The sequence below is a fragment of the Danio rerio genome, chromosome 8 (assembly GCF_049306965.1).
Source record: "Danio rerio strain Tuebingen ecotype United States chromosome 8, GRCz12tu, whole genome shotgun sequence".
Taxonomy (NCBI): domain Eukaryota; kingdom Metazoa; phylum Chordata; class Actinopteri; order Cypriniformes; family Danionidae; genus Danio; species Danio rerio.
The window spans coordinates 34,321,347-34,343,342 of NC_133183.1; the positions used below are offsets into that span (position 1 = coordinate 34,321,347).

The 21,996-nt window shown below is 37.3% G+C and overlaps 1 protein-coding gene across 3 annotated transcripts in view; it reads right to left on the reverse strand.

Moving 5' to 3' along the window:
- ipo11 (importin 11) overlaps positions 1-21,996 on the reverse strand; it is a 327,032-nt gene that overhangs the window by 199,865 nt on the left and 105,171 nt on the right. For all 3 annotated transcript variants that reach the window (XM_005167156.6, NM_001159661.1, NM_001002302.1), the window contains one exon: positions 19,719-19,824. In XM_005167156.6, coding sequence (XP_005167213.1) covers positions 19,719-19,824 — 106 coding nt within the window. The remainder of the gene's footprint in view (positions 1-19,718; positions 19,825-21,996) is intronic.

The following is a 21,996-nucleotide window of genomic DNA, read 5'->3' on the forward strand; positions in this document are numbered from 1 at the left end:
CTGAGTCAAAAAAAGGGAGGGTAAGAAAACAGAGCTGTACAGTATCAAAGGAGATTGCATTGTCTTTTGGCTGGAAGTATTTGTACTGTATATGACAAATTTCAATGATAATTTGGCCTGCAAATAATTCCCAGCAGGCACACAACATTACAAGACGTTAATAATAGATTACATTTATCGTAATGTCAGGTGACAAAAATTGTATGTCTAGCCAGTGTCTATGGACAACGTTATTTTGACGTCCAATAACAATGTTAAATTGCGTTGATATTTGGTGGATTTTGGGTTGTGTTCTAACCAAAATCCAATGCCGAACCAACATCCTAAACCAACGTCACATTGAGGTCAAACACTGACATTTATTTGTCAGGTATGGCAACCAAAATCCAAAGTCTGATAAAGTAATAGTGGTAACGTCTACAAACGTCAAGCTGCAGCATCCTTAGACGGTGATATTTGGTTGATTTTAGGTTGGAGAGTGATGATTTTCATTCATTTTTGAATTGATATTTAATATCTCTTGTTCAAATACACTATGAGCAGCAGCCACGCTAATTGCTTTCTTTGTTCTCTATTTCCACCAGAGAATGCTCATCCCAAGGACTCAGAGTGCAGCGCCATTTATTTGATCCAAGACCTGTGAAGAGATAATGCCAACCATACGCATTCGAAGAGATGCTCCCAACCATCGAGGACTTCCAGGACAACACATACAGTGTGTACAGGGGTGTAAAACTCAATTCCTGGAGGACCACAGCCCGGCACAGCTTAGTTCCAGCCCTGCTTCAACACACCTATCTGTAGGTATCAAACGAGCCTAAAGCACTCAATTAGTTTCATCAGGTGTGTTTAATAGGAATTGGAACTAAACTGTGCAGAGCTAAGGCTCTCCAGGAACTGACTTTGACACTTGTGATCTACACACAGACATCACCTACTGTATATGCCAAGGGTGGCCAACCCTGTTCCTGGAGAGCCACCTTCCTGCAGATTTCAGTTGCTACCCATATCAAACACACCTGAACCAATTAATGAGGACCTGAACACCACGTGATAATTACAGGCAGGTGTGTTTGATATGGGTAGCAACTGAAATCTGCAGGAAGGTAGATCTCCAGGAACAGGGTTGGCCACCAATGGTTTATGCCATAAAATTGCAAGTTAACAATGTATACAAAAACTTAAATTTATTTGTAACTTTAATTTATTCTGATTGTACAGCTGCTTTGAAACAATAATTAGTGTAACAACACTGTAGAAATAAACTATTAGCTGATTAAACTGAATTTAATGTAATACTATCCTAAATATGAAATAAAAAATGCACAAAAAAAGTTAAGAATTGTGTGTAAAATCACTATTTTGTAATATGAACTACAGATATACAGCACAAAAATGAATAGCTATATGAAAATGTTGACCATTTATAATTGTCTTGCATGTACAGTTGAAGTCAGAATTATTAGCCTCCCTTTGAATTTTTTTCTTTTTTAAATATTTCCCAAATGATGTTTAACCGAGCAAAGAAATTTTCACAACATGTCTGATAATGTTTTTTCTTCTGGAGAAGGTCTTTTGTTTTTTTGTTTTTTTTTGTGTTTTTTTTTCGGCTAGAATAAAACCAGTTTTTAATTTTTAAACACCCTTTTAAGGACAAAATTATTAGCCCCTTTAGCCCCTATTTTTTTTTTTTTTCAACAGTTTACAGAACAAACCATCATTACAAAATAACTTGCTTAATTAACCTAACCTGCCTACTTAACCAAATAAACATAGTTAAGCCTTCAAATGTCACTTTAAGCTAACAATTCTGACTTCAACTGTATAAACAATCATATTAGTTCATCAAAAAATTATATATTACAATCCTGATGCTAATTTTGTGAGTACAAATTCCTAAAAATTAGACTAACATAATCAGGTGTGGACATATTCTGTCTGACAGAACAATTATCATTACATGAGCTAATAGAATTCATATCTGCCATCTCCTTTTTCATGTATGTTGACATTGAAGTCATCTATTGGAGTTTCATCACTGACATCTCTAACTGTGCATTCACACCGAAGGCAGTGAGAGCATCAAAGGTCGCTCTGGCTGCCCTGGAGACAACAGACTTTTATCAAATTCATTTAACTATGAAAGATCAAGCCGCATGTGGTGTGGCTTTGCTCCACTTCATTATCAACTGTGTCCATATGTCTGAAATATTCTGAAGCACCAATACTGTTTTGTATTGTTGCACGAGATTCCCGCTTTTTAAAAAAAAAAAATATATATATATATATATATATGTAACATTAATGCACATCAGTAACTCGCCAGTAACGTTTTTAATGTATGTTCCTGTAAGAAAACATTGTAAATAACTGGAAATCCAGATTGCAATAATCAAACCCTTGGAAACAACTGTGGTCTGAACCACAGTGACTGTTCTCTGGACTCATCTGAAGCAGTGGACTTCTACATTCTTATTGCTTGCTGCTGAACCGCGCCATAGCTCAAAGTTGACTTGATTTCAACTCTCCCCAATGCCCACACCGGCGAAGACACGACGCACTGCTACTCGCCGATTATCGCCACCAACTCCGATTGAAAATGAATGACTTCCGGCTACTTGGACGCTCTAGCCACTTTCGGTGTGAACGTACAGTAACTTAAGCTATTATTTTAACAGTGATACCGGCTAATTAAAACTTTCAGTGAGTTAGATTAGAAAATGCATGCAAAGTTACTAGACATGGACATGTGCATCTACCACAGACTATCTCAGTGTCAGTAAAGTGGTTTAAAAAAATAATTTAAAAAGTATGGAGGGGGAACTCAAGAATTTTGTGAAGTGCCTAGTGTGAATTAAGCTCCTGTCATGAACACTTGAGCACTGAAAGGCTGCATGTATTTGTATATGACAACTTACTGCTCAATGACAATTTGGCCAGCAGCAGGGGGACTGGTAATAAAAACAATTGTTTCAAGCACTCTCCATTACCGCTTTTAAATAGCAGAGTCATCATAAATGATCAGTACCACACTGTCTCTCTTACACACACACGCACGCACGCACGCACGCACGCACGCACACACACACACTGTACATAAACATAGCAAACCTGCTACAATTGCACATCTCTACTGAACAACAAACCAATAAAACGAGCCAAGCAAAATGAGAAACAAAGGAACCCAATATAAAATGACTGTCATGTTTTTGCTAAATGTGCATATTTAGCATTTTATGAAAGCTTGTTTGGATTACACAATATTTAATACATACTATGTAATATATATTATTAATAAAGAAGTATATTATAATGTATAATATATAATGCAATATATTGGACAAATGCAAGTTTATTTCACACGATTTGAAGTTTTTTTTTATTATTGAACATTTTTATCTTGTATTTAATTTTTCTTACAATTGTTTAATTGAGTTTATATTTTATATCTAACTTTTTTAAGAGCTTAATTCTCCGTTTACAGTTCAGATTTTCTATTGCCTCTCAAAACTACTTTTTTATAAATTTTGAAGTAAATTTTGAAGTTTTTATAAAATTTATAATACATTTTTTCTGTTTTCTCATAAATTTGAGTCTTATAATTCTAAAATCATTTTTCTCTTACGTTCATAACTCACAGTTGTGATTTTCCTTGAAATGCAAGTTCAGTCTATATTTCCCAATTTAGTATACCCTTGAGAGCATACAAAGATTTTATATTTAAAACTGATTATCCAAAGAAAAGTTTTAGTTTAGAGCAATCTGGCACCCCAGACTTAAACTGTCAGCATAAAATCTGGTCCAGTCTGCAGTTTCTATTTGCCAAGAATCACCCGCTCTGACAATAAGATGCCATCTGACCAAAATGTAGTCACACAAGGCCAGGTTTTGCATAGTCTGTTCCAGATTGCAGCTTACTATGACGAGACACAGACATACAACAGAAAGGAAGGAACAGAAGTAAATTGTTCAAAGTAAAAACAAATGAAAAGAAGTTCAAAGTAAATTGCTCACCACTCTCTTTTATTCATTAAAGATAGGCCTCTTCCTCACTTTTGGATATTCCCAACTCAATACAACTGAACCTTTTCAAATGAGTCATATCATATAAAACAAACACAGAGATATGAGCAAAATTACAAGAACTAGAATTCGTAGAACAGATCTAGAAAATACAGACCTTTTTTAACTTGCAAAACAAAGTTTCAAATCTGAATGTACAAGAAGATGGTTGATCTGGGGTATTAAAAATATCAGATTTTTTTTTATTTTCAATTTTAAATTGAATACTTTGATTTTCCACCTTCTGCAGCCATTAAAGTAGCACATCTCTAAATTATATTCTCAATATTTTTGCTGAGATGTTCAACACTAATGTTCTCCCATTCCTCCTCAAGAAGTTTTTTTTTTTTTCGGAAGGTGACTGAAATCTGCCAAAACGGGTCTATTCTCTGGTCTTATAATAATAATGACTTTGTAGTAGGGCTGGTCGATTAACAGAAAGAAACAAAAAAAAAATTCCCCATGTCGATTATATATATATATATATATATATATATCTTGTTAATACTTACTCATTAAAAACGCAGAACTTCAAGTGAACAGAGTGCTTGAGTTTTACTGACAGCGCAGTGAGAGCAATAAAACTGAGAAGCCATAAACTCACTCTCATTCACTCAAAACAAAGACATAAGAGACTCTCATAAATCTAATAATTGATATGCTGCATGTGAATCACATTATTTGCTGACTGTTTGTTTGGTATTGGGTGGAAACAGCGAATAGTCTCGTATTACCATCCGCATTTTACTTCAGCAAAACAGTTTTATTGAATGCAGTGATGCGAATTCAGAAGCTAGAATGATTATCTGTAGTAGCAACATTTATTCATTTAATATTTTTTAAAGACATATAAAGTGTCAAGCATGACTCAATCAGGGGTCACCACAGTGAAATGAACTGATAGGCACCTGGGTCACCAAGTTCTCAGTTCTATCTATGCATCTTTATATTCACACAGGCACACCAAAATTGGACAATATAGAAGATTGGAAAAACGTTGCCTAGTCTGAGGAGTCTCGATTTCTGCTGCGACATTCAAACGGTAGGGTCAGAATTTAGCATCAACAACATGAAAGCATGGATCCATCCTGCCTTGTATCAACGGTTCAGGCTGGTGGTGCTGGTGTAATGTTGTGGGGGATATTTTCTTGGCTCACTTTGGGCCCATTAGAACCAATTGTGCATCGCGTCAATGCCACAGTCTACCTGAGTATTGTTGCTGATCATGTCCATCACTTTATTACAGCGTACACATGTTTTGATGGCTACTTCCAGCAGGATAACCAGCCATGTTATAAAACATGAATCATCTCAGATTTCTTGAACATGACAATGACTTCACTGTACTAAAATGGCCTCCACAATAACCAGACCCCAATCCAATAGAGCACCCTTGGGATGTGGTGAAATGGGAGATTTGCATCATGGATGTGCAGCCGACAAATCTGCAGCAACTGCATGATGCTTCCATGTCAATATATACCAAAATCTCTGAGGAATATTTCCAGTACCTTGTTAAACCTTGGCCACAAAGGATTAAGACCATTCTGAAGGCAAAAGGGTATTCAACCCTTTTGGTGTTAATAAGGTGTACCTAATAAAGAGATCGGAGATTATATATCATTTAAAATTGTATTCATTTTCAGTTTAGCGATTTAAAATGTTATTTTGTTTGCAAGAGATATTAGCTATCCATTTTTGTTACCAATAATATTATTTTCTTATGTTTTATTTCAAGTGAAACTAGTTTTTTAAAAACATAGATATGTCTTTTTGATTTTTTAAATGAAAAAAAGAACAAATAATAAAAAAACAAATAAACAAATGATAGAAATCAAGCTAGTGTGTTTAACTAATGGACATTTTGGTTTTAGGTCACACCCTTCTCTATAGACATTTCATTAGTTTAATGTTTATTGCAACAGCCAACCTCTCAAATACACAAACTGTTTAACTAATTTTGCCCACCACTGTAAGCAATGGGTCAAGTGATAAACCCATGGTGCGAGTTCGAGATGAGGTAACATCTGTGTGACACTCAACACAGTTTAGTCCCCCTAAAGCTGAGCTGGCACCACAGCTGCCACTCTGAAGAGCTCGGAGCTGAAAAGGTCACTTCATGCTGCATGGAGTCACATGCTGACCATCGCCATCACACATGCTGCTGCTCTTCCAGTTGGCCTGCAGTGTGGCTGCTGCACTGTACTTGAAACGCAACAGAGTCTGGCATGAGGCCAGGGTCGCAGAACACTGTCCCGATTATCCACATGCACCAAAGTATGAGACCCAATGAGGACACAGGAAGGACACCGGTCTCCGTGAACTCAAAGAAGGTAGCAAAGATGTATTTCAGTCTAGTAAGAGGCAAACATTTGATTCAGAGTTCTTGAATAATGATAAGGAGTGTGTATAACCTCTACTTTCAGGTTATACACAAGCACTGCACATAAAAATCAAGCTCAGAAGACAAGCAGTACAACTTGATTTACCTACGAGCTTGGTTTGAGCTAGCAAATTAAAGACATACATCAAAACAATAGCCGTCCAAGCAAATGAATCCTATAGTACAAGGCTGTTTGTGTTAATAAATAAAAAATACACAGCATGACAAGTGGTGTAGAGGAACAAGTTACAAATACTCAAATTACTGTCACTGATTCATTTTTTCTCATGTTTATTTGACAAGGACAATACACATTACCTGTAACAATATAGAAATGTGCCAGAGTCATGCAAAAGATTATTTTGCATCTACGTTGTTTCCTTGTTATAACAGTTCACCTTCTGTGGCTTCGCAGTTTTGCAGATTTTTTTCTTGTGCAATTTGACATGCCTAATTTTATTATATATTTCTTTACAGCACATGGTGTTCTGCATCCTGATTGGCTGTAGACCATTGTCAATCAATCTCCTCTGTATCTCCTGTACAGTACAGTACAAAATGCATTCAGCTTGTCAAGTTAACATAAATCTTTAATCGCTAGCAGTGTGAGATCCAACAAGGACGCAGAAAGGATTGTAACTAGGGATGTCCAGATCAGTTTTTTTTTTTTTTTGCCCTCGAGTCCAAGTCGGAGTCACTTGATTTTGAGTATCTACCAATACCGAAACCCAAACCGATACTTAAAACATAAAGGCTTGGTAGAGACATGGGAGCTACAAACAAAGTCCAAATCTCTGTGGTTAACGAAACATGCAGCACATCTTATAATAGGACAAGTACTTTGTCAGAAATCTTCTTATAAAGGGATGAAAGAGCTTTCATGGCATTTAGAATGGAGGGTCTATGTTTGTTTTTGAGGTATCTTTTCAGGTTTGTTGTGTTAAATATAGGCTTTTCCTTTCCACCTCAACCTTTGCAATGCCAAACTTACATATCACACAATGTGGTTATGGCAATGTTGTTGTCATCAACTTTAAATTACCTCCAGACCACAGACATGGCATTTTCATGTCCACAGCAAGACCATCGTAAAGGGGGTCGCGCACCAGATGTCCCTTGCCATGCAGCGCCATGCATTTTGGAATTGTAAACATGGGTTTATATCAAGGTACGCACACCGACGCCAAAGGTCGGAAGCTGTATGCGGTGCCCTCAGACACTCAAGGAAATGTTCATATATCTGCCGAGCCACAAAGCGCCATCTGAATAATTTTTTTTTAAAATAAAATGCGAATGTGTGCATCCTGTGTGTGTTACTTGTCATGTGCACGGCGCATCTTGGGTGAGCAACCCCTTTTAAAGATGGAGTCTACTTTAGCTTTATGGATCAGAAAAAAATGACTGCAGGAAAAAGAACGTTATGCTGGATGCCAACATTATCCGCACAAAAGCTAATAAGCTTTATGAACCTTTTGCTGACTGCAAATTCTATCAGTGCTGCATGAGCTTGGTTCGTGGCCCCACCTGCTGGACTGCTTGATGTCAGGGTTCGAAGTGCATAGCCTAAGCATCAACATTGTCAGAAGTAGATTGTTGCCCCTTAACTTACAGATTTCACTCTGCATGTCAATGTATCAACTGGTTTACTGTCAGCTTATTATAGCACATATTAATGTGATACTTTCTTATTCAAATGAATCTCAAACAAACAGCAGTAATTCCTTATGGATGACTGACTACAGCATTTTATTTGTTGTCAGTTTGTTTATTTATTTATTAAGTGTTTAAATGTTTGTTGGTTTTCTGACTCCTTTCTGATAGCAAGAGAGCCGTTATGCCTCATTACAGTGGTGCCGAAACCTGGGAGAAGGAGCGATGCAATCCAGCTTGGGGAGTTAACCAGAGCTGGGGAGAAGCCTGTTTATCTGCAGCATGGTTTCGGAACAAAAACTGAAGCATGTTGCTGTCTCACAGCATGGGGAGGAGCAGAAGACAGGAGATTCACTACTGCTGGAAAAGAGCCAAAGAAGCCATCATTAGCTGCCATGAGCTGGAGCCTGCTGCCATCTGCCAGAGAGCTGAGGATCGGGGGCTTAGCACCATTGTAAAAAAGGCTGGGGAAGCCACCACCGTCTGCTTGGAAATGAAGCCCGCTACTATCCACCAAAGTGAGAATGGAAAAGGAGACAGGGGCATTCCGAAGAAGCTATCAGCAGACACTGAAAGATGGACGGATGTAAAGATTCGTTCATAGGGCCCCCAGCACATGAAGAGAGCCCCTAAGGATCTCTCTGCTTGGTTGAGAACCAAGTGTTAGCATGTTTGGAAAACCACACACCAAATTGTAGAGAGCCATGGGAATGGAACAAGACCAGTGGCGTAAGCGCTGATGAGCGTCACGTGTGTGCCACACAGGTCTCAAGTCTCATGGATGTGGTGTGGGAAGATACAGTAGAAGTGATGACAAGAAGCCAAGAGAGGAACAGGCCTCAGACACTTCATGTTTGGATTTGGATTCTGTCTAGGTGGTCTATGAGTGGCTGCCTTACTTTGTTCATTTATTAGTTGCTGCAAGAAGGTCGCTGGTTAGAGCCTTGGCTGGGTCAGTTGGCATTTCTGTGTGGAGTTTGCATGTTCTCCCAGCATTTGTGTGGGTTTCCTCCGGGTGCTCCGGTTTCCCCAACAGTCCAAAGCCATGCAGTACAGGTGAATTGGGTCAGCTAAATTGTCCGTATTGTATGAGTGTAAATGAGTGTCTAAAGTTGTTTCCCAGACTTGGGTTGACGCTGGAAGGGCATCCGTTGCGTAAAATATTTGCTCGATAAGTTGGTGGCTCATTCCGCTGTGGCGACGGCGAATTAATAAAGGTACTAAGCCAAAAAGAAAATGAATGACCAAATGAATGATTGAATAATAAAAATCCAATTACTTTTTAATTGTTTGTGCTCATTTAAGACAAAATTATTTGTTTAAAACAAAAGATGCAAAATAATAGTATTTGTGTACATAGTATTAAATGTATTAGTCTGTTTAAAAACACACCCAAATCCCAAAGCGTCCACTTTCATTCCTCTTCAAATCACGTGTGCAGAAGCTGATTTAAGATAGTTGTCTGTATACGAAGCTCGATAGACCCAAAGCTTTAATGGAAATTAAGTACATGCAGCCATTTTCATACTCACATTAGGGTTGGGCGAGTTATCGAAATAGACATTTAGAACCTATAATCGATAAACATTTTTCCAGGACAATTTCTTTCCCTACTGCGTGTGGAGTTACGTGACCCCACTCTATTAGAACTAATGCTGATTTTTACTTATGTGGCCACTTTGCAGCCACATTTGATTTCTGGTCAAGTAGGACGACAGACCTATTTCTGAGCCTTACTTTGCACTACATTGACGATGATTAGAAGCTGCGCCAGAGATGCCTTGAGACAGCATATTTTCCCTCTTATTCAAATTATTATTTACATTAAAATATTTGCTTACAGAAGATGCAAGAAATGTGCTGTTTAAAATATTTTCAGGATATACAAAAGCTATTTTTTTTTTTAAGAGATACTGCTTATTTTCCACTTTTAATATGAAAAGCACTGAAAATAAATTATTTTATTTCCAAAAGTGTGAGTTATTTATTTTAACTTTTTTTATAAAGAATATTGTGACTGTTGGTTTTAGGCAATGTGTCTTTTAATTACATTTGTCCAGCATTGATGATCAATAAATAATCATAGATAGTGGCTAGTGTGCGTTTCCTTCAGTTATTTTAAAATCAAGGAATGCACCCTTCATTCAGAAATTATTCACATGTGATATGTGAAAATATTTACTGTACAAAATCAGTCAGTGAATTGCGAGGGCAAAAAAAAAAATATTATAATAATAATCATTCATTAATCGTAATCAAGTTAAAATGTTTAATTAATCGAGATTTTGATTTTAGGCCAAATCGCCCAGCTCTAATTCATATCACAATGGTTTCAAGCCAAACTAAAGCAAATGCATAATTCTCTTGAACAGCTCATGCAATTATATCACATTTGAGCTGCTTTCAATTTTCCTACAAAGATTAAAAATATGGGAGGAATACAGGAAAATACTTAAATGGGAAGATAGCAGGATAGAATGGTAAAATACTGGACAATCCTGGCAAAAATGGGAGGGGAGGTATGCAATTGTCACAACTTTTGTCTCAATGTAACAAAAAGAAGTTTGTGCATCTGATTTGAAAGAGCAAATCTAAACTTATAATCAGTCCTAACACACTATCACAGCTGACTAATAATATTATTCCATTGTCTGTGCATTTTCCATTGTGCATTTCCAATGTACAATACATACTGTACATCTCCAAAGGTTTTTTTTTTTTTTTTTTTTTCAGGCCGGTTAATGGTGTCTCTGCCCATAATCCATTAGAGGGAATACTTAACCATATCCCGGTAAATGAGTTTCCATAAAAGAGGAAGACAGATGCAACAGGCTTCCCTATTCTATCGATCCAGTCTTTAGCAACACCTGTTTAGCGTAGTAGCTGCCCTTTTTGACCCCCGAGGCGTGAGATCAGCACTTAAATAATCTATCTGCCAAGGCAAAGTGCAAGAGTCTCGACTTCGTGACACAGCGGGTCAAATGAAGTGATGAATCAATCGGGGGGTCTGGAGGGCTGCCAGTCTGAAGAAATGACAGTGCACAAGGTCAAGGAATCGGCAGGCGTTTCTCGCAACAAACAGTTGGGGACGAATTACGAAGGTATAATACATATCGGTAATTTCCTGCTGAATATAAACTTGTCAAATCCCAAAGCCCAAGGCACAGATGGCAGATGTCAGCACCAGGGTTACTCATACGTCTCTCTGAAAATCCCTTGGAGGCTTTCTCAGGCATACTGTCTCATCGTGACAGTGACAAATGTGCCTGATTAAAGAGTGGCAAGCGTACATTTGCTTGCTCTGTCAAGAGCACGTGCAGAGACTGCCTCAATGCCCATGACTACACTCACTCGATTGGTTGAATGATCCCCTCTGGAGCCACGCAAATGCCCACTGACATGCATGATTTTGCATATATATCATCAGCAATACAAACACTCTTGTGCACGTTATGCATGGGGCTACATGAATGAAAGGCATAAATACCGTTGTTACAAACAAATGCAAACTTTGAAAATACGTTAATGTCCCAAAAATTAAAGACCAACAATATCACTTGAAAGTAAGGCTGCATATTATTGAAAGAAAGAAAGAAAGAAAGAAAGAAAGAAAGAAAGAAAGAAAGAAAGAAAGAAAGAAAGCCATATTTGTTTTCCAGTGAGATGTACATTCCAATTTTCACACATTTTTCCTAAAAGATCTCAATCGCTCTATTTAGATAATAATGCATCATTTTTAAATGATTGGTCTGATGTTTTTATTAAACAGTGTTAAACAGTTTCAAAGAGTCTAACAGTACAAAAACAAACCAATCAAATGTAAAATAACACTTCACTGATAAGTATTTAAATACAATTCATCTTTGTTAAAGCTACAAACATTACAATTTTACCCCCCAAGGTCAAGGTTTAAGATAAGTCTGTTGTGTCTTCAGAATGTGTCTGTTAAGTTTCAGCTCAAAATACCTATCAGATTATTTGTTATACTTTTTTGTAAATTGGAAATTTGAGCTTTTATGATATCGTAGCTGTTTTTGTTGCCAGTGCCTTTAATTCAAACGAGCTAATTCTCTCCGCCCACCGTTCCCATGTACATGTCAGAGTCTTAGAGATTGCTCTGATGGGTATAGCTTCTCCTGCTGCATCTCACTCAAAAGCAGCACAGTAACAGACAAGAATGAAGCAGACCTCCCTTACTACAGTAAAAACTTTCCCATTCCCATTTTCCCATTATTTGAGATATTTATTGTGGAGTTGATTCAAGCCTTTCTGCAAGAACGAGTCACACACAATGTCATTATAAAGTTCAAATGCGTGCACATGTTTAGCTTTTTTTGCACAACAAATGTGATAGAATACATGTTAAGATACACTACTGTATGGATATTTGTAATGTTAATGCACAACATAAACCTGATTTAACGTCCACAAACAAGAATTGAAGTGTCTTCTTTTATAATTGTACTAACACTATGCGGATGTGGTGCTGAACTGCACGGCGATTTTGCTGTGTTTATTACAAACATGCGCTGTTTTACAATATTAACATGAACTTGTAAAACTCATTCTTGAAGTGCTGCTAAATCACAGAGAGCTGAACAGATCTGAACAATCCCGGTTGCATAGTGCATGTCCGGTCTTGTGGCTATGATTATGCACATTACTATGAAGACATGTTAATACGTGGCTGTCAATCAGTTAAGTGGGCAGGAAAACAGCACTCCCATACGTCACATTGTGGTGGCCTCAAAAAGGCAGGGATTTGGATCCTATTTTAAAGGCAGAAATATTTTAAAAAGATACTTATTGTGTTTTTATTACCCTAATAAGACTGTGGACACACTATACCTACACACAGTTCTATCCAAACAGCTTCCAAAAGATTATTTTCATCATAGGTGCCTTTTAAACTCACATGCAGATTATAAACTTTCGCTCTATTATAGTTATGTATGTGTGTGTGTGTGTGTGTGTGTGTGTGTGTGTGTGTGTGTGTGTGTTTATATGTGTTTATATGTGTGTGTGTGTGTGTGTGTGTGTGTGTGTGTGTGTGTGTATATATGTGTTTATATGTGTGTGTGTGTGTGTATGTATGTAAATATATATATATATATATATATATATATATATATATATATATATATATATATATATATATATGACTACATATATGCAGTGACTACACAAATCACATGCGGTGCTGTGGTGCTGGTCAACTATAATCCCAACTTAATGTTGCAAATCCTCCATTGATGCACACACTGCGATATTGAAGCTGAAATTATATATTGTGCAGCCATACTTAAAAAATTGTACATTTTAAAGTTGTGCAATAAAGCATCAAATTATAAAACACTTCCTGATTTCTCCATGTTGTTAATTAGCACCTGGCGGAGATGCTTTAATTATCTGACAAACCCTATTTATCTGGCAGTGTGGCAGCCCAACTTTGCAGTTTCACAGACTTTGCAAGATGGTGAGCCCTTCTAAAGTCACTGAAACCATCCAACAGCAGATTGTCCAGATGAAAGCCAATAGCGTGAGCCTTTCAGCCATAGCAACAAAAGCTGGTCATTCCAAATCTCTGATTTCTAGAATATTGAATCTTTATAAATCTCGCTAACTCATTCAAGTTGGTCAGAGAGGCTGGTCGTCGGCAAAAGACAAACGCATGAGAGGAGAGAATAATGCAGAGGATTGAACACTGCAGCTGGAATTGCTCAACAGTTCAATGCTGAGCAGATTAAAGCCTGATTTATTCTTCTGTGACAAGTGTACCCCACACATAACTTGCAGTTAGCCGACGTTTGCCACGTTAGCCATTGTTAGCATTTATATTTCTGTGCATATTTATCCATGTCTATGCACTGGCAACAACATTTACAAATGCTAGCAAGACAGTGCGGTTTCTATACCGTGTTAAGTTTTTTTGTAGGTCTTTTGAATTTTCACTTGAAACGCATTTGAAGTCACTTTAGCATTAGCTTTTCCACAAGAAAGGCAAGAGAAATCAACAGGCTAAAAAAAATAACACTAAACAAAAGCATTGATCCAGAGCTTCTCCTCATGTGGCTCCAGACTTTTAAAAACTTGCAACAACCACCTAATTCCACTCCAGTGGCTCTTGGCCCAGCCTACACTCATCACCGCTATACCAAGCTGACCAATCACAGATATGTGCTCTACATTGTTGCATCATGTAATTATGTTATTTGAGAGGTGGACTTCAGAGTCCAGCAAAGGGTGTGCAATTGTAGGCTACGCTGGACCGACCCTGTGCACTTAATGCAGAAGTATAAACCGGCCTTAAGAGTCTGTATATCATTTTCACACTGCACTTTTGTTGTCCACTAGTGTCTGTTTGATGTCAGAGTTTAGTTCGCTTAGCTCAGAGGTGTCCAAACTCAGTCCTGGAAGGCCGGTGTCCGGCAAAGTTTAGTTCCAACCCTAATCGGACACACCAGGGCTAGCTAATCAGGCTCTTACTAGACTTTTTAGAAACATCCATGCAGGTGTGTAGAGCCAAGTTGGAGCTAAAATCTGCAGAACACCAGCCCTCCAGGACAGAGTTCGGACACCCCTGGCTTAGCTAGAGTGAACAAAGCTTTCCAAACTTGGGTGTGAAAAACCTGCAAACTATATCCAAAGTCCTCCGGAAAAAGGTGGTCTGGATTAAGGTCCACTACTAAACAATTACACAAAATCACTAAAGTGAACCATTACTAATAAAGTATTTGTTGGTCAAAAGTATGTGCTTATTCACTCACTTTTCTCACACACATATCTGACACGCTGCAAGCAGAGGGAATGAATGTCTAACTTTCTGCTCAGCTTAAGCAGAAAACAACTCTCTTCTACTTAATTTGAATTACATTCATAACAAATAAGCCCAATGTTGAAAACGAAACTAGATTTTCAAAGTTCAAACTTTAGGCATGCTTTACCTAGCATTACTTAGCGGTTACTGATGATGCAAATGTATCAGGGTTCAGAACCAAAAACCACCATGCGAACACAGTTCAGATGGGGCAGGGGAGGAGGGGAATGTCCATCAAACGCAAGTGTGAACCATGAAATCGAACCAAATGTAAAAGCACACCAAGAGAATCAGGACTTAGTTTCAGGATTTATTTGGGTCCGATGGAAACATCATGTTCAATTGGGTAAAGTCTGAACCCAAAGAAGTCAGTGAAAGATGGAAGTGAAGTGTCATGGTTAGGTAATGTTTTTGATTAGGAGACTCTGACACAGATACATGACTGATCATTTATTTATTTTCCTTAGGCTTAGTCCCTTTATTCATCAGTGGTCACCACAGTGTAATGAACCGCCAACTTATCCAGAATGTGTTTTACACAGCGAATGCACTTGCAGTTATAACCCAGTACTGGGAAACACCCATTTACTCTGACATGCACACACATACACTACAGCAAATTAAGTTTATTCAATTCACCTACAGCATATGTCTTTGAACTAGGGCGGAAACAGAGCACACAGAGGAACATGGGGAGAACATGCAAACTCCACACAGAAACGCCAACTGAACTAGCCAGGACTCAAACCAACGACATTCTGAGGCGACAGTGCTAACCACTGAGCCATAGAGTTGCCATACATGACTGTGTGAATGCAAAAGATTATCAAAAGCTCTTTTAGCAACATATAGTTACTTCCCTGCATTCATCACCCAACTGTTTTCATAAAGGACAATGAGCCCTGTTTCACAGCAAGACGGGTAAAGCAGTTGCTTGAAGCTGAACACACTGAAATAATAAAATGGCAGCTTAGAAGACGTTACTGCAGTCAATGTAACATGAAACCATAAGGCATATTTTTAGAGATTATTAGATGGATACACAAAGTAAAATCTTAATTTTTATATAAACTAGAAATACACATATATCCTGCATACCCTATACATTTAGTTAACGCCACTTCATCAATTTAATTAAACACATATTTGTTGAAATAAATATTTAATTTCTTCAAAAATTCCTTCTAACTTCAAACTTTACAAACGTAGTAGCGAAGATGACCTAAAATAAACAGACTTAAAGCCACAAAACTTACATTTTAATTTCAGTCTTTAAATGTTAACATCACCGTTATGAAATATGCAAATGAGGTTTAAATCCCTCTCTCTTTACTCAATAGGAAAAAGAAACAGACACACAAAAGCAAACAGCAGTAAATGGCAGGAGAAACCGGCAGTCATGGTTTCAAATGCGATCATAATGAGATCTTCCACAACAGAGGTCTGTTTCTCCTCTACTCTCTCTCGCTCTATCTAAAGTCACAAAAGAGTCTTTGTGTTGAGCCACAGTCTTCATTACCTATTTTTACATTTTGTATCTTATCCCTGTCCTCCCACAGAACTGTCACCGAAACATAAAAACTACATCAGGCCATGCAGAGTAGTGCTGGGGGGAAAATAACAGAATGTGGAATCTAGGGATGGCCCAAAGCTTTGTGTGCCAAAATCTGATTAATATTGAGTATCTGATCATTAGATGCAAGCCTATATGCTTCAAGTCCTGCTTTTCAATACAAGATTTAAAATATAGAACAATTTCTACAATAATTTGTCAAATTTACATTATATGTATATATGTATACATTTTTTATTATTATTATTTCACCAAGTCCAAATTCATCTATTTATACTACAACCTAAAACTCTGTACTTGTTTATAAAAAAACAAGTACATACTTTTGAGTGTGTAACAAGAGTGTGTTAGCCATGGGACATACTATTTCCTCATTAATGGGCCGCTATGTGGCTTAGCTACTCTCCCTGTCAATCACCTCGACATATCATCCACATTTCTTTCATATTTAATTACCTACCTTATTAGAGATGCAGCAGCAGGAATCTGCCATGCACAAGTCTTTTATGCAGAGAAATCACCTAAGGTCTGTTCATAATGCATTCAGAAGTTAAGATCCAACTAAAAGAATGCACTTACATTGTCTAATGTCCTTGTAAAAATAGACAATCTATCATTATATAATCTATAAAAGACAAATCTATAATGTTGACTTGAATCTTGCCAAAAAATTTTCATTTGTCAACTGTTGCATTGAATATGCGGTCTAAAAAAATAACTTGTCAATTTAATTTGATACCGACAGCAAAAATGGCATCTTTTACCAATACCGTAAAAGTTTGACAAAAATTATAATAAATTTAGGAATAAAATAATATATTAAAAACAAAAAGCTTTTGTGTAAAGCTACACATTTCATTGGGGGGAAAAAAATTGCAGTAGCAACAATTTCTTTAATATCTTGTAGTGAACTAATTCAGCAAGGTATACTTTAAAAAACCCTTGTTACACCTAAACACATATTTAAAAAAAATGTTTCAGTAATAATTTAACTTAAATAAAGAAAATCTTGGTTAAAGAAACTTAAGTTGAATAATTTTTTGTGTATATTGACTCGGTAAACTAAAATATAAGCATGTTACACTAAATCGTGCTTGTGTATGCAGCATGTAGTGGACATTGTAATGTCCATGTTACAGTGACGGTTGGATTTAGGGATGGATTAGGTGTAAACATTACCCCTTTTCACACAGTTATATCAGGAAATATCGGGAAAATTTAAAGGGAGACTTTACCGGTAAATAAAAAAATAAAAAAAACGCTTTTCACACAGGCAAGAACGTTCTGGAATTTTTCTGGAAAAGACAATCGACACATCCATTCTAAAATACCGAAAGTTCTGACATCATTAACCAGAAATGGCCTCTAAATGACTGCGCTTGTATTTGTAAACATAGAAGGGGTCTGGCTTTTGTTGATGGTTTCACTTTTATTTAAAGCTTTAGGCTTTATGCAGCTACTTTGTCCCAGAGACATCCAGAGTGCTAACCGCAGCTGAATTTTTACACATTTGACTACATTACAAATTCTGTGGATGGATCAGTATTATAAACAATATGGATGAAAACGTAGAGGAACACTTGCATATCAGGATGTACATAATGTGTGTGTGTGTGCTGGCGCTCACCAGAGAACTTGTTTACGTGCACACGCATCATGCAACCGAAGCAGAGCTTGAAGGTAAACAAACAGCGGTTTATCATAAGCATTTTATCGATGATATTTTACAGTTGGCATTAAGAAGGAACATAGAAAGGTTATCTGACTAACATCTAGCAGCTAAATGTGTGTGAAAAAATATTCAAAAGCTTTTATTTTTATAAACAGCACAGATGTGAATGTGTCTGAATGTTCTCATTGGCTGGGGGAGACGTCTCACGTCAGCAAGTTCTAATCATGAACATGCTTTCATGCTTATTTTTTTGGGTAGGTGTAGATCAGTGGTGTCCAAACCAGGTCCTAGAGGGCCAGTGACCTGGAAAGTTTAGCTACAACCCTAATCAAACACACCTGAACCAAGCTCTTACTAGATATAAACCTTCCTGGCAGGTGTGTTGAAGCAAGTTGGAGCTAAACTCAGCAGGACACCAGCCCTACAGGACCGAGTTTGGACACTCCTGATGTAGATGTTAATAGCGCACAACGTAATGGCTAATTCAATAATTAACATAAATAATTCTCGTTTCTTGCAACAACCGATCACACATGCACATCTACTACATATTAGACCTGATCCCGTACGTCATCGTGCTACAGTCTGCAGCGAAGACACACTCCAGTACTTCCACACCTACTTATGTTCCATTCATAAATTCTCTTTTCTTTTTTAAATGCTAACTTTCCTTCCCTAACCCCAATGGCCTTCAATGAATATTGCATCACCTTTCCCTACAGGACGTTTATTTTACAAATCCGATACTTCAGATTTTCTCAGCTCTCCCAACCTCATCAAATGCACCACTGGAGTCTCCCAGAAGAACGCTGTTTAACCAATCCATCAAGCACAGCTGATATAATACTGCCATTGTAAAGTGGGAGTAAATGCCATTGAGGTGCAGTGTAAAGATTACCCAGGCTCCCGTCTGAGAGGTTTATCTAAATCTCGATATCTTTGTGTGCTTCTTAAAAAGACTGGAGAAAAACTGAAAGATATCAGCTCTTTGCAGGGGGTTGTCCTCGTTCACCAATTTGATGTTATCCTGCACTATTTCAAACTCCCGGGGGCACAAAATAAAGCTATTAAACTATAGGTGTATACCTGCATGCTTTTATGTAACCAAGCGAGATTTCCAGAAAGACTCATAGCAAAACAGAAAGAAACTTGAAGGCGATGGGCTTCATCCTACATTCTTTTTGATAAAATGCCTACCTGAGCTCAAAGACGAGTAATGCAATAAAGAGAAGTAAAAAAAAAGACTTCTGAGAGCAAGCTTTAGTCTTTTATCTGTAGGAGGGTCAGACCTTATCATTGCGTACAAGCACTTCTTTGAATGCACCTGCGAAGTGACATCACTTCATTCACATCAGTAGAAAATGGCAGTGCCTATCGTTTCATGTTGAGAAAACAATGCTTAAGATGTTTCCTTTTGTTGATGTGAAACGTCATACTGCGACTTTCAGCATTCCTCAATTCATTCACTAACACAGATGTTAGATTTGTGAGAGTTCTTTATGAAGGTTACGAGGTATGAACAGCTCTCAGAGGAGAATACTGATTGCTTATTAATTTATACCTGTTATGGCTGACTTGTAGCTCCCCCAGGAGTTGGTTCTTGAACCACTGATCAAAGTCCACGTTGTCAAACAATTCATAAGCGGCTAACCCCACGGCATTGTACACTGGAGAGAGAAAAAAGAAAAGAAAAAAGTTACCATTTAATTGTTTTGAACTGAACGACTTTGTTTTGATCATTTATAAATAAACAGTGGTGTTAAAGCTCTTTTTAAAGTTTTGTACAGTCATTTTTTTAAACCACAATAAATACGGAAATGATCAATTAGCTAAAATAGGTAGCAGATCAACAAATCAGTAAACTATCTATCCACCCATCCATCCATCTATATTAATTTATCCATACCCCTGTATCCAATCCATTCAACCTTTCAATCCACCATTCACAAACCTACCTATCTATCTATCTATCTATCTATCTATCTATCTATCTATCTATCTATCTATCTATCTATCTATCTATCTATCTATCTATCTATCTATCTATCTATCTATCTATCTATCTATCTATCTATCTATCTATCTATCTATCTATCTCTATTCATCTCTGTATCCATATCCCTCTATCCAATTCATTCAACCTTCCAATCCACCTCTTACCAATCTACCTGTCTCTGAGATCTCTATCCATCCCAATCGTTCTTTATCCATCCACCCATACACCAATGTTAATCCATTCATCCATCTCTATATATCAACCGATCTCTATCCATCAACCCACTTATCTCTACCGATCAATCCATCTCCATCTATCCATCCAGCTATCAATATTTATCCATTCATCAACATCACTCTATCCAATCTATTAAATGTTTCAATCCACCATTTAACAATCTACCCTCTCTATCTCTCTATCCAACCCATTCATACTTTATTCATCCACCCATACACCAATGTTTATCCATTCATCCATCTCTATCTCTCCATCAATCTCTATCTATCAACCCATCCATCTATATCTATTTATCCATCTATCCATCCATCCATCCATCCATCCATCCATCCATCCATCCATCCATCAATCAATCAATCCAGGTTCACAACACCAATATATTTCTAGACACTGTGAATGAATGAATTTAATTTACATATAGCGAGCAAGTGTGTGAGCCAATGAGCAAGAGAGTAAAGTGAGCCAATGAGCATTAGTAAGTGAGGGAGCAAATTAAAATAATGTATGGCTGAATCAGCACATTAGTGAATTAACGCAGTGATCCTCAACCACCAGGACACAAACAAATACCGGTCCATTGATCAATTGGTACTGGGCCACACCACATAAATCAATAATAATTATTTCTGTTTTATTTATTAGGCGAGTCTGAACTATCTTTTTATCTTGAAAAATCTTTTATTTTGAAAAATGACCTTATTCTATATACATTATATATACATATTATATATACATCTCAGGTCACTTGAGCGCCCAAATTTAACCTACAAGCAGCAAAATGAGTACAGACATCTTTGGAAAGTTCCTTTGCTAAGAGGAAAAGGCCCAGTAAAGGACCAGCAAATTGCCAAGGAATGGATCCGCAACCCATTTGTCAACCCTTCAGGTGAATCCAGCATGTCTGTGGAAAAAGATCAACTACTGGAGATTGCAAATCACTGCGGTCTCTTAATGGCAGTTTGCATATAGCATCTTTTTTAGAGTTTGGTGACTCACTCATACCTTCCAGACCAGACGCAAGCAATTTGAATAAATTCTGCAAGCGCACTGCAAGTCACGTGACAAGAATTGACCGATCAGCTTCAGCTTGTATCCATCCATCTCTATCCATACATCCATCTCTATCTATTCATTCATCTATCCATCCATCCATCCATCTGTCTTCATATCCCTTTATCCAATCTATTCAACCATTTACCAATCTACCTATCTCTATCCAACCCATTCATACTTTCAATCCATTCATAAACCTACCTATCTCTCTATCTATCAGAACCTACTATTCATACTCCTACTCCACCACTCATTTCTTCCATCAGTCCATCATCTATCCATCCACCATGTCATCCATCCATCATTTCATTTATCTGGCCGTTCCTATAACATTCAACCATGCACATCAACCATCCAACCAATCAATCATACAGTACATACATGTCCACCCATACATTATTCCATCCATCCACCAATTACAAATTGATAGATTTATCATCTATGAATCATTTTCTTCATACATTAATCCACCTATCAATACTCTATTACTTACCTTCTTACCTATTACTTACCTTATTACTTATTTATCCATGTTTTCATTCATTGTTAAATC